Source organism: Odocoileus virginianus, chromosome 11 (genome assembly GCF_023699985.2).
Source record: "Odocoileus virginianus isolate 20LAN1187 ecotype Illinois chromosome 11, Ovbor_1.2, whole genome shotgun sequence".
NCBI lineage: Eukaryota > Metazoa > Chordata > Mammalia > Artiodactyla > Cervidae > Odocoileus > Odocoileus virginianus.
The window spans coordinates 24,574,899-24,589,194 of record NC_069684.1 but is presented as its reverse complement, the minus strand read 5'-3'; the positions used below and the strand labels follow the sequence as shown (position 1 = coordinate 24,589,194).

General features: G+C 40.1%; 2 protein-coding genes across 6 annotated transcripts in view; one reads left to right on the top strand and one right to left on the bottom strand.

The window, feature by feature from the left end:
- The window catches only part of ANKRD45 (ankyrin repeat domain 45), a 51,869-nt gene extending 38,478 nt beyond the window's left edge, over nucleotides 1-13,391 (bottom strand). For 2 of the 3 annotated variants that reach the window (XM_070474067.1, XM_070474066.1), the window contains exons 1-2: nucleotides 13,313-13,391; nucleotides 10,063-10,429 (exon numbers count right to left, since the gene is read on the bottom strand). In XM_070474067.1, the coding sequence (XP_070330168.1) occupies nucleotides 10,063-10,414 (352 nt within the window). In that variant the 5' untranslated portion in view covers nucleotides 10,415-10,429; nucleotides 13,313-13,391. Of the gene's footprint in view, nucleotides 1-10,062; nucleotides 10,430-13,098; nucleotides 13,273-13,312 lie in introns of those variants that run through there. The other variant, XM_020902253.2, reaches the window with a different exon arrangement.
- Nucleotides 13,225-14,296, top strand: part of KLHL20 (kelch like family member 20) — a 71,870-nt gene continuing 70,798 nt past the window's right edge. For 2 of the 3 annotated variants that reach the window (XM_020902261.2, XM_020902256.2), the window contains exon 1: nucleotides 13,427-13,516. Coding sequence is in view for 1 of the 3 variants with exons in the window: in XM_020902260.2 (XP_020757919.2) it covers nucleotides 13,345-13,516 (172 nt within the window). In the remaining 2 variants the exon portion in view is untranslated. Of the gene's footprint in view, nucleotides 13,517-14,296 lie in introns of all 3 variants that reach the window. The other variant, XM_020902260.2, reaches the window with a different exon arrangement.

Genomic DNA, 14,296 nt, shown 5'->3' with positions numbered 1-14,296 from the left:
CATCATGAATGAATGCTACATTTTCTTTCAAAAGACTTTTCTACATCTATTGAGATGACCAGGTGGTTTTGTTTACATAATCTTTTAGTGTAATGAATTATACTAACGATTTTTCTAATGTTAAAGCCATCCTTGAGGTTTCCCTGGTGGCCCAGTGGTTGAGAATCTACCTGCCAATGCAGGGGACACAGGTTTGATCCCTACTCCAGGAAGATCCCACATGCTGCGGAGCAACTAAGCCTACGCACCACAACTTCTGAGCCTGCGCTCTAGAGCCCAGGAGCCACAACTACTGAAGCCAGAACACCTAGAGCCTGTGCTCTAAAACAAGAGAACTGCTGCACGGAGAAGCCCATGCACCACAACGAGAGGAGAGCCCCCGCTCTCCACAAGCACTCGAGCAGCAACAAAGACCCAGTGCAGGCAAAATTGATAAATAAATATTTTTTTTAAAAAGCAAATCCTTGCATAAATGGGATAAACCCAAGCTAGTCCAGTAAATGTTTCAACACACATTAGATTCAATTTGCTAATATTTTAAGGTGTTGCATGTGTTATTAAATGATTGGCCTATAATTTTCCTTTCTAATGCTTGTCCCTCACTAGTTTTGCTATAAAAGTTATCTCATAAAATAAGCAATAGTCCAACTCTCTTTATTTTCTATGGAAACTTTGTATAAGCTAGAGATTACTCCTTCCTTATAAGTGTAGTAAACCATATCTTTCAAAACATTTGAGTTAGGAATTTCAAAGGGTGGGAGAATCAGGCAGATTCTGATTACTTATTCAATATTTTTAAAATAATGGTTGATCTGGACTCCAGAAGCCAAGATGGCAGAGGAATAGAACGGGGAGACCACTTTCTCCCCTACAAATTCATCGAAAGAACATTTGAACGCTGAGCAAATTTCACAAAACAACTTCTGATCGCTAGCAGAGGACATCAGGTGCCCAGAAAAGCAGCCCATTGTCTTTGAAGGGAGGTAGGACAAAATATAAAAGATAAAAAGGGAGTCAAAAGAGCTACGGACGGAGACCCGTCCCGGGAAGGGAGTCTTAATAGAGGAAGTTTCCAATCACCAGGAAACCCTCGCACTGGCGGGACTGGGGGAAGTTTTCGGCAATCTAACTGGAGGAAAAATTAAACAAGGCCCACAGATTACGTGCCTAAAAGCAACTCCCAGCAGAAAAGTACCCCAGACGCCCGTACCCGCCAGCAACAAGCGGGGGCGGAGCGGAGAGGAGCGGGCAGCATTGCTTAGGGTAAGGACCGGCCCGAAGACCCTGAGAGCAATCGGAGGGAGCTTTTTTAAACTGTGGGATAGGAAGGGAGAAAATTAACCGGCCTGAACACACTGCCGGCGGTTCGCAAAACAAAGGGACTGAGAAACTCCAGAGAAGAGCCGGCCCATCCCCGCTGGAGGTAGGAGGCAGGGGGGGAGAGGAAAACGGCGAACTCAGCCCCTGAGAAGCCACCCCCTCCCACACTGCAAAGAGGCCCCCGGTTCCTATCTAAAGACTCCCTGAGACCCGACTGGCGGTGTGCGCTGGGGCTGCGGAGGGAAAAAGCGCGCCGCACCCGGGGAGAGAGGGCGCCCAAGCCTCTGACTGCCTGCGCCGCTCGCCGCGGAGGGAAAAGGCGCGCCACATCCGCGGAGAGTGCGCCCAAGCCTCTGGCTGCCTGGGCTGCTCGACGCGGAGGGAAAAGGCGTGCTGCACCCGGGGAGAGTACGCCCAAGCCTCTGGCTGCCTGAACCTCTCAGGCCGGGGAAGGCACAAAACGCAGGCGCAACCGAATCCGCGCTTTTGTGGAGTACCTGAAAACTGGAACCGCACTCAACGCAGGGCACTCAACGCAGGGCCCGCTCCATATAGAGCAGCCGGGAGCCTGAGCAGTGTAGACGGGGAAAGCACTGACACCCGTGAGCCGGGCAAACCCAGTGTGGCCGGAACACGGTGAGTGCTATCCACACAGAGCGGTATCTGTCTGCAGTGCCCCACTCTCCCCGTAGCAGGACTGAACTAAACTAGAGAACCTAAATAAGAGATCACCTCCGGCCGCCTGTGTCAGGGCGGAAATTAGACACCAAAGAGACGGCAAACAGAAGCCAAATAAACAAAGGGAACCGCTTCAGAAAGGACCGGTGCAACAGATTAAAATCCCTGAAGGTAACACCGACTACACCGGAAGGGGCCTATAGATATCAAGAAGTGTAAGCTGGAAAGAGGAGCTATCTGAAATTGAACTGAACCTACACTGACCGCAACAACTCCAGAGAAATTCCTAGATATATATGTATATTTTTTTTCTTTCCTTTTTTTTAATTTTTTATTTTTTCTCTTTTATTTTCTTTTAAAATTCCCTATTACTCCCCCATTACTCCTCAAATTTCATTTTCATATATTTTTACGATTTTTTTAATTAGGGAAAAAAATTTTGTTTCCTTTTTCTTTTTCTTGTTTTTCTCTCCTATTTCCTTTTAAAGTCCTCTAATACTCCTCTATTATTCCTTAATTTTCATTTTCATTTCACTATAACCTTTCCAAAAAAAAAAAGAGAAAGAGAGAAGCCCTATTTTTAAACCGAACTTCATATACATTTCTAAATTTTTTGTGTGTTTTTGTTTTTAAACATTGTATTTCAAAGAGTCTAACCTCTACACTAGATTTTTAATCTTTGTTTTTCAGTATGTGATATAAATTTTGGACATTTAAGAATCCAATATTCAGTTCCCATTTCTATTCAGGAGTGTGGTGATTATTCTCCCACTTTTGACTCTCTGTTTTCTACCTCAGAACACCTCTATTTCCTCCTTTCCCCTTCTCTTCCCAATCCAATTCTGTGAATCTTTGTGGGTGTCTGGGCTACGGAGAACACTTTGGGAACAGATAACTGCGTAGATCTGTCTCTCTCCTCTTGAGTCCCCTTTTTCCTCCTCCTGCTCACCTCTATCTCCTTCCTCCCTCTCCTATTCTTCATGTAACTCTGTGAACCTCTCTGGTTGTCTCTCACGGTGGAGAATCTTTTCACCATTAACCTAGAAGTTTTATTATCAGTGCTGTATAGTTGGAGAAGTCTTGAGACTATTGGAAGAATAAAACTGAAATCCAGAGGCAGGAGACTTAAGCCCAAAACCTGAGAAAACCAGAAAACTCCTGACTACACGGAACATTAAGGAATAAGAGACCATCCAAAAGCCTCCATACCTACACCAAAACCAACCACCACCCAAGAGCCAATAAGCTCCAGTACAAGACATACCACACAAATTCTTTAGCAACGCAGGAACATAGACCTGAGTGTCAACATACAGGCTGTCCAAAGTCACACCTAACACATAGACCCATTGCAAAACTCATTACTGGACACTCCATTACACTCCAGAGAGAAGAAATCCAATTCCACGCACCAGAACGCTGACACAAGCTTCCCTAACCAGGAAACCTTGACAAACCAATAGTCCAACCCCACCCACTGGGTGAAACCTCCACAATAAAAAGGAACCACAGACCACAAGAATACAGAAAGCCCACTCCAGACACAGCAATCTAAACAAGATGAAAAGGCAGAGAAATACCCAACAGGTAAAGGAACATGAAAAAAGCCCACCAGGTCAAACAAAAGAGGAGGAAATAGGGAATCTACCTGAAAAAGAATTTAGAATAATGATAACAAAAATGATCCAAAATCTTGAAAACAAAATGGAGTTACAAATAAATAGCCTGGAGACAAAGATTGAGAAGATGCAAGAAATGTTTAACAAGGACCTAGAAGAAATTTTAAAAAGTCAATTAAAAATTAATAATGAAATAAATGAGATCAAAAACACTCTGGAGGGAACCATGAGTAGAATAACAGAGACAGAAGATAGGATAAGTGAGTTAGAAGATAAAATGGTGGAAATAAATGAAGCAGAGAGGAAAAAAAAAGAAAAGAAATGAGGACAACCTCAGGGACCTCTGGGACAATGTGAAACGCCCCAACATTCGAATCATAGGAGTCCCAGAAGAAGAAGACAAAAAGAAAGGCCATGAGAAGTTACTCGAGGAGATAATAGCTGAAAACTTCCCTAAAATGGGGAAGGAAATAGCCACTCAAGTCCAAGAAACCCAGAGAGTCTCAAACAGGATAAATCCAAGGCGAAACACCCCAAGACACATATTAATCAAATTAACAAAGATCAAACACAAAGAACAAATATTAAAAGCAGCAAGGGAGAAACAACAAATAACACAAAGGGATTCCCATAAGGATAACAGCTGATCTATCAATAGAAACCCTTCAGGCCAGAAGGGAATGGCAGGACATACTTAAAGCAATGAAAGAGAATAACCTACAACCTAGATTACTCTACCCAGCAAGGATCTCATTCAGATATGAAGAACTCCTCAAAAGCTTTACAGACAAGCAAAAGCTGAGAGAATTCAGCACCACCAAACCAGCTCTTCAACAAAAACTAAAGGATCTTCTCTAGACAGGAAACACAGGAAGGTGGCATAAACGTGAACCCCAAACAACAAAATAAATGGCAACGGGACCATACCTATCAATAATTACCTTAAATGTAAATGGGTTGAATGCCCCAACCAAAAGACAAAGGCTGGCTGAATGGATACAAAAGCAAGACCCCTATATATGCTGTCTACAAGAGACCCACCTCAAAACAAGGGACACATACAGACTAAAAGTGAAGGGCTGGAAAAAAATATTCCACGCAAACGGAGACCAAAAGAAAGCAGGAGTCTCAATACTCATATCAGATAAAATAGACTTTCAAATAAAGGCTGTGAAAAGAGACAAAGATGGACACTACATAATGATCAAAGGATCAATCCAAGAAGAAGATATAACAATTATATATGCACCCAACATAGGAGCACTGCAATATGTAAGGCAAATGCTAACGAGTATGAAAGAGGAAATTAATAGTAACACAATAATAGTAGGAGACTTTAATACCCCACTCACAACTATGGATAGATCCACTAAACGGAAAATGAACAAGGAAACACAAACATTAAAGGACACAATGGACCAGCTAGACCTTATTGACATCTATAGGACGTTTCACCCCAAAACAATCAACTTCACCTTTTTCTCAAGTGCACACGGAACCTTCTCCAGAATAGATCACATCCTGGGCCATAAATCTAGTCTTGGTAAATTCAAAAAAATTGAAATCATTCCAGTCATCTTTTCTGACCACAGTGCACTAAGATTAGATCTCAATTACAGGAAAAAAAGTATTAAAAATTCAAACATATGGAGGCTAAACAACACGCTTCTGAATAACCAACAAATCATAGAAGAAATCAAAATATGCATAGAAATGAATGAAAATGAAAACACAACAACCCAAAACCTATGGGACACTGTACAGCTAAGGGGAAGATTCATAGCATTACAGGCCTACCTCAAGAAACAAGAAAAAAGTCAAATAAATAACCTAACTCTACACCTAAAGCAACTAGAGAAGGAAGAAATGAAGAACCCCAGGGTTAGTAGAAGGAAAGAAATCTTAAAAATTAGGACAGAAATAAATGCAAAAGAAACTAAAGAGACCATAGCAAAAATCAACAAAGCTAAAAGCTGGTTTTTTGAAAAAATAAACAAAATTGACAAACCATTAGCAAGACTCATTAAGAAACAAAGGGAGAAGAACCAAATTAACAAAATTAGAAACGAAAGTGGAGAGATCACAACAGACAACACTGAAATACAAAGGATCATAAGAGACTACTACCAGCAGCTCTATGCCAATAAAATGGACAACTTGGAAGAAATGGACAAGTTCTTAGAGAAGTATAACTTTCCAAAACTGAACCAGGAAGAAATAGAAGATCTTAACAAACCCATCACAAGCAAGGAAATCGAAACTGTAATCAGAAATCTTCCAGCAAACAAAAGCCCAGGACCAGATGGCTTCACAGCTGAATTCTACCAAAAATTTAGAGAAAAGCTAACACCTATCTTACTCAAACTCTTCCAGAAAATTGCAGAAGAAGGTAAACTTCCAAACTCATTCTATGAGGCCACCATCACCCTAATTCCAAAACCAGACAAAGATGCCACAAGAAAAAAAAGAAAACTACAGGCCAATATCACTGATGAACATAGATGCAAAAATCCTTAACAAAATTCTAGCAAACAGAATCCAACAACATATTAAAAAAATCATACACCATGACCAAGTGGGCTTTATCCCAGGAATGCAAGGATTCTTTAATATCCACAAATCAATCAATGTAATACTCCACATTAACAAATTGAAAGATAAAAACCATATGATTATCTCAATAGATGCAGAAAAAGCCTTTGACAAAATTCAACATCCATTTATGATTAAAACTCTCCAGAAAGCAGGAATAGAAGGAACATACCTCAACATAATAAAAGCTATATATGACAAACCCACAGCAAGCATCACCCTCAATGGTGAAAAATTGAAAGCATTTCCCCTGAAATCAGGAACAAGACAAGGGTGCCCACTCTCACCACTACTATTCAACATAGTTTTGGAAGTGTTGGCCACAGCAATCAGGGCAGAAAAAGAAGTAAAAGGAATCCAGATAGGAAAAGAAGAAGTGAAACTCTCTGTTTGCAGATGACATGATCCTCTACATAGAAAACCCTAAAGACTCTACCGGAAAATTACTAGAGCTAATCAACGAATACAGTAAAGTTGCAGGATATAAAATTAACACACAGAAATCTCTTACATTCCTATACACTAGCAATGAGAAAACAGAAAGAGAAATTAAGGAAACAATACCATTCACGATTGCAACAAAAAGAATAAAATACTTAGGAGTATATCTACCTAAAGGAACAAAAGACCTATACATAGAAAACTATAAAACACTGATGAAAGAAATCAAAGAGGACACAAACAGATGGAGAACTATACTGTGTTCATAGATTGGAAGAATCAATACTGTCAAAATGGCTATACTACCCAAAGCAATCTATAGATTCAATGCAATCCCTATCAAACTACCAACGGTATTTTTCACAGAACTAGAACAAATAATTTCACAATTTATATGGAAATACAAAAAAACTCAAATAGCCAAAGTAACCTTGAGAAAGAAGAATGGAACTGGAGGAATCAACCTGCCTGACTTCAGACTCTACTACAAAGCCACAGTCATCAAGACAGTATGGTACTGGCACAAAGACAGAAATATAGATCAGTGGAACAGAATAGAAAGCCCAGAGATAAATCCACGAACCTATGGTCACCTTATCTTCAACAAAGGAGGCAAGGATATACAATGAAAAAAAGACAACCTCTTTAACAAGTGGTGCTGGGAAAACTGGTCAACCACCTGTAAAAGAATGAAACTAAAACACTTTCTAACACCATACACAAAAATAAACTCAAAATGGATTAAAGATCTAAATGTAAGACCAGAAACTATAAAACTCCTAGAGGAGAACATAGGCAAAACACTCTCCAGCATAAATCACAGCAGGATCCTCTATGACCCACATCCCAGAATTTTAGAAACAAAAGCAAAAATAAACAAATGGGACCTAATGAAACTTAAAAGCTTTTGCACAACAAAGGAAACTATAAGCAAGGTGAAAAGACAGCCCTCAGATTGGGAGAAAATAATAGCAAACGAGGCAACAGACAAAGGATTAATCTCAAAAATATACAAGCAACTCCTCCAGCTCAACTCCAGAAAAATAAATGACCCAATCAAAAAATGGGCCAAAGAACTAAACAGACATTTCTCCAAGGAAGACATACAGATGGCAAAAAAACACATGGAAAGATGTTCAACATCACTCATTATCAGAGAAATGCAAATCAAAACCACAATGAGGTACCATTACACGCCAGTCAGGATGACTGCTATCCAAAAGTCTACAAGCAATAAATGCTGGAGAGGGTGTGGAGAAAAGGGAACCCTCTTACACTGTTGGTGGGAATGCAAACTAGTACAGCCACTATGGAGAACAGTGTGGGGATTTCTTAAAAAACTGGAAATAGAACTGCCATATGACCCAGCAATCCCACTTCTGGGCATACACACCGAGGAAACCAGATCTGAAAGAGACACGTGCACCCCAATGTTCATCGCAGCACTGTTTATAATAGCCAGGACATGGAAGCAACCCAGATGCCCATCAGCAGACAAATGGATGAGGAAGCTGTGGTACATATACACCATGGAATATTACTCAGCCATTAAAAAGAATTTATTTGAATCAGTTCTAATGAGATGGATGAAACTGGAGCCCATTATACAGAGTGAAGTAAGCCAGAAAGATAAAGACCATTACAGTATACTAACACATATATACGGAATTTAGAAAGATGGTAACGATAACCCTATATGCAAAACAGAAAAAGAGACTCAGATGTATAGAACAGACTTGTGGACTCTGTGGGAGAAGGCGAGGGTGGGATGTTTCAAGAGAACAGCATCGAGACATGTATATTATCTAGGGTGAAACAGATCACCAGCCCAGGTTGGGTGCATAAGACAAGTGCTCGGGCCTGGTGCACTGGGAAGACCCAGAGGGATCGGGTGGAGAGGGAGGTGGGAGGGGGGACCGGGATGGGGAATACATGTAAATCCATGGCTAATTCATTTCAATGTATGACAAAAACCACTGCAATGTTGTAAAGTAATTAGCCTCCAACTAATTAAGAAAATGGAAAAAAAAAGAATAAAATAATCGTTGATCTAATCAAGTTTCTATTTTTTTTTTCTTGACTCAATTTTGGTAATATATATTTTATTGAAGAAACTGTCCATTTTATCCATGTTTTCAAATGTATTATCATGAAGTTGTTTATGATACTTTCTAATAATTTTTTAAATCTTACTTTTTCCTGTGTGAATGCTTCATTTTAAGATTCCAAATATTATTTACACTCTCTTCTTCTTATAATATCACATATCAAAAATTATCAATATTATCAAATGTTTTTTCACTAAAGCAGATTTTGGTTTTGTTGATTCTCTTTATTGTGTTTGTTTGTTTGCTTGTTTGTTCTGGCTGCACTGTGCAGCTTATGGATCAGGAATCTCAGTCCACCAGGGATCAAACAAGGCACCCTGCAGTGGAAGGCAGACTCCGAACCACTGGACTAACAGGGAATTCCCTATTGTTTCTTTATTTTCAATGTCATTATTTTACTCTATTATTTATCTTCTTCTTTCTTTGGATTTTCAGTTGTTATTTTTCTAACTCCTAGAGTTAAATACTTTATATTCTAATTTTCAATATTTTTTATTCTAATATATGCATTAAACTAGATTTTAATTTTAGTTTTATTTCACACGGTCTGACATAGCAATCCTGTTGCCACCTAAATATTTCATAATTTCTATTACATTTTCTGTCACCAACAGATAACTGAAAGTGTGTTCCTGTTTCCAAAATTATAGGGATTTTCAGTAATCTTTTTGTCACTATTTTCTAATTTTATTTTAGTGTGGTCAGAGACCACAGACTGCATGCTATAGTTTATTTGATAATTGTTGACACTTCCTTTATGGCCTAACACATGACAAGTTTTTTTAAGTGTTCCACGTAAGCATGTAGAAAATGTGTATTTGCTATTTGCTAAAGACCATTGTTTCATTTTCTACAATGACCATGTCTTATAGTTCCAATCTGAAAAAAAACAGTGACTTAATTTAAAGAGCTAATTGAATAATGACTGCAAAAATGAATAAACCTTCCAAGGAAATAAGTGATAAGATTATTGAGCATTTACTATATACACCAACTTTACATTAGCATACTTAATCCTCATAACCTATAAGGAAAACCTATAAAGAAAATACAATCATCCCCATTTAGTAGATGAAACAGAGACACAAAATGATTAAGTAACTTGCCCAAGTCACACCAGTTAATAAATATCAAATTCTGTATTCTTAATTACTATGCTATAATAACATGAATATACACACATTCATATATATATACACATAACATATGCAAAATATAAAGCAGACACATCAAATTTATCCAAATTTAAAGACAATACATGGTATCTTTAGGTAGTTAGAAGTAATAGTGATGAGAGAAAATACCTCTGGTGGTTTTCTCATTCAGATTCACACCATATTTGGCCAAAGCTCTAATCACATCACTTTGCCCAGCCATGCAAGCTGCATACAACAAATTTCTCCCAACGATGTCTTCCTCCAAGAGTAGCTGCATGGCCTGCCCATGGTGAGAGTTCTCAGGATCCTCAAAAATCTTCTGCAAACCTTCTACATCCCCTGTGAGAGCAGGTGATAAGAGGGGGTTAATGGTGACAGTTTCCTCTGCTTCTCTGGATTCTTTTTCTTCTTCACTATCATCTTCTTCCTCTTCTTCTTGTGGTGAAGAAAATATTAATTTTTCTGAACTCTCTGACTCTGGGGGTACTTCTGACTCCATTAACTCCAAAAATACCTGAGATCAAAAAAGAGAAAAAGTAATAGAAACATACTCAAATCAGCATTTGTTTATTTGTTTGTTTGATCAGTCAACTGACAATATGAATGGAATGAAAATGCTTAGTGGTTCAAAATAATTATAAAATATTTCATTCATTCAATCAGTAAAGTTTATCATGCACCAATAGACTGCCTGAATACATACTAAAATGCTGAATGTGGAATGCAAACCGTAAATTCAATAGGAACAGGAGAAAAAACATCAATGTGGGTGAGATTCATTAGGAAAAGATTGAAAGAGAATGTTAAAAAGACTCATCTGTTTAAACAAGGGTCCATGTTGGGGAAAAGTAATAAATACAGTTGGATCATCGAAGCCAGATTATTAGGACCTTAAAAATTAGGTCACTTTGCCGACAAAGGTCCATATAGTCAAAGCTATGGTTTTTCCAGGAGTCAAGTACGGATGGGAGAGTTGGACCACAAAGAAGGCTGAGTGCTGAAGAACTGATGCTATGGAACTGGAAAAGGCTCTTGAGAGTCCCTTGGACAGCAAGATCAAATCAGTTAATCCTAAAGGAAATCAATCCTGAATATTCATTAGAAAGACTGATCCTGAAGCTGAAGCTCCAACACTTTGGCCACCTGTTGCGAAAAGCCGACTCACTGGAAAAGACCCTGAAGCTGGGAAAGACTGAAGGCAGGAGGAGAAGGGGCAAAAGAGGATGAAATGGTTGAATGGCAACATCAACTCAATGCACATGAGTTTGAGCAACTCCAGGAGATAGTGAAGGACAGGGAAGCCTGGCGTGCTGCAGTCCATGGGGTTGCAAAGAGTCGGATACAACTTGGCAACTGAACAACAACAGTGTGAAATGAGCAAAACTGTGTGGTAGTTTGAACATTCTTTGGCACTGTCTTTCTTAGGGATTGAAATGAAAACTGACCACTTCCAGCCCTGTGCCCACTGCTGAGTTTTCCAAATTTGCTGGCATATCGAGTACAGCACTTTCACACCATCATCTTTAAGGATCTGAAATAGCTCAGCTGGAATTCCATCACCTCCACTAGCTTTGTTCATAGTAAAGCTTCCTAAGAGCGACCTGACTTCACGCTCCAGGATGTCTGGCTCTAGGTGACTGAGCACACCATTGTAGTTCTCTGGGTCATGAAGATCTTTTTTGATCACAGATAGTTCTGTTTATTCTTGCCACCTCTTCTTAATATCTTCTGCTTCAGTTAGGCCCATACCATTTCTGTCCTTTATTGAGCCCTTCTTTGCATAAGATGTTCCCTTGGTATCTCTAATTTTCTTGAAGAGATCTCTAGTCTTTCCCATTCTATTGTTCTCCTCTATTTCTTTGCATTGCTCACTTAAGAAGACTTTCTTATCTCTCCTTGCTATTCTCAGGAACTCTGCATTCAGCTGGATATATCTTTCCCTTTCTCCTTTGCCTTTCACTTCTTCTTTCCTCAGCTATTTGTAAAGTCTCCTCAGACAACTTTTTAGATATTGAAAAAACTAATATTTTTGTTTTAGATAATAGTTTTTCCCATACGAAATATGTAACTAAGGTTTACTACACAGTGGGTTTATGCTATTGTTAAAATAATTAATAAATCTTTTTTTAATTCCATTTTAAGTTCTAATTCTTACTAGATTTGTAACAGTTACTGTATGGATAGATATTTTCTTGGCCCAGAAAAATTCTAACATGAATCTAAACTGCAACCCCACCACATATAACCAACAGTTCATACAGAACATGACCATGGAGACAGGAGGTCTGGAACTCTGAAGGCAGAATGGCAGAACAGACTATGAGTCAGAAGACCCATGTTTTAGTCCTGGTTTATTAACAATGCAACTTTTCTGAACTCATTCTCAACAATGAATTGAGAATAGCTCTGCTGTACTAAATTAGTGTGAATTTTAACTATAAAAGTTGCATTCTTTAGAGGCTGCTAAGGCCCTCATGGGGCTTCCTGGGTGGCTCAGTGGTAAAGAATCCACCTGCCAATGCAGGAGATGTGGGTTCCATCCCTGGGTCACAAAGATCCCCTAGAGAAGGAAATGACAACCACTCCAGTCTTCTTGCCTGAGAAATCCCATGGACAGAAAACCCTGGTGGGCTATAGTATATAGGGTCTCAAAAAGTCCGACCGCCACTTAGGAACGAAACAACAACAATACACTCCTAATATAAAATCACATAGGTCTCTACTTCACAGCATCAGAGTCTGGTGGGAAAGACACAAGCAAATCAGCAATGACGCAATGGGATGAAGGACGTGATAAGCAAAGGGTGTTTGGAAAGGAAAGAGATTGGACCTCTCTAGATAAGACTCAGAGTAGGGAGGTCCCCGGAAAGCTTCCCAGAAGAGGTGACACTTGGTATTGAAGAACAGGAGTCTTAAAAGGAGAAGGTAATGGGATAAGCAAAAACAAAGGGCCAGGAAGGCAGACAAGGATGTATGAAGTTGTGGTAGAGGGATAAACCTCAAGGGCCTTTTAAACCAACTGAATTTTTTCTTCAAAAAATGTAGTCCCTTGAGGATTTTAAGTGCCAGCTCAAGGAGAAGGCCTCAAAGGGCTCCTAGGGTTAAACAAAGGGGAAGCCGGAGGACGAGGATGCGGAGAGAGGCAGCCTCAGTGGAGAGCTGGGAGTGGGCCGGAGGGGACACCTGAAGCACAGGGTCGGCCCTCGGGGCGCGACCCGCGACGCAGCGCTCGGTTCTGAGGGAAAGCCTGGGGACGCCGCGATGGCGCCCACTCTCCTCTAGCCAAACCGAACAAAGTGGCGGGGAGATGCCAGTTCTCCTCAACACCCACGCGGTGCGCCGACCCTCGTCCCTCAGACCGCGGACCCAGACCCGGGACCTTCGGACTCAGACTCACCGCTCTCGAGGCCCCAGGATTGCGTGGTTACCATGGCGACGGCGCACCCAGCGCGCGGTAGCGCCACCCCAAGCGCTGCGGCTGCGGCGCGCAAACGTCAAGGTTGCAAGGTGCAGGAAGAGAGGCGAGAGACGCGGGAGATTTCCTCAAGATTATTTAATTCGCTGTGTTTGGACGGTGGAGTGCGGGGGCTTTCTGCATTTTGTAAGTTTACAGTTATATGGCCCATATTTATTTTACAACTTAAAAAATAAAATTTTAAAATGAGACTAAGACCAGCCGGTCTTAGTCTGACCTTTGGCCTTTAAACGAAAGAATTTTCTGGAAATACGAGGATGCAGTCTAAACTATGAAAGGTTGTAATTATAACGGGCAACGTGCTTAATTTTCTGGTTTACTGAGGCTCTTTCTCCTATGGTTTATGGTCATTGTCACCAACAAGAAACGTTACAAGAGACCTCAGAAGTGCCGACTATGGCAGGAGCGGAAGCAGCTTGGAAACTATTTCTCTTTTGATTCAGGAATTTAAGATAGGAAACAGTTGACTTTTAAAAAGGGGAGAAGGATGGAGGTGGGATAGGAGCATCGAAAGAAACCAGCAGAGAAGGGCAAAGCTTGCCCAGAAATTATGTAAATATTCACATTGATCACGGAGTGAAAACTGGCAAGTTTTTGTACTGAAGAGGAAAACATTCATTTCTTTACTATTTCTACAAGGAAATCATTAAGGAGGAGGTAATATTTTAGAGGAACTCTGAACATTTTAGTTGGAGGCTAAATAGCCTAGTGTTAAAGCGAATATTTGGCTTAGGCCCAAGCAGACTGTCACTATCATAGTTCTGAACTTCTGGAATACAAGAGTAATTCTGAAAAAAAAAATTTGAAGTATAATACTAAAATTTCTTATTCAAATAAGTTGTGGTAATCAGAATTGTAGAGTTGACACTGTAGTCGGAAACAATATTCTAGAAGCTTTGTCAGCTC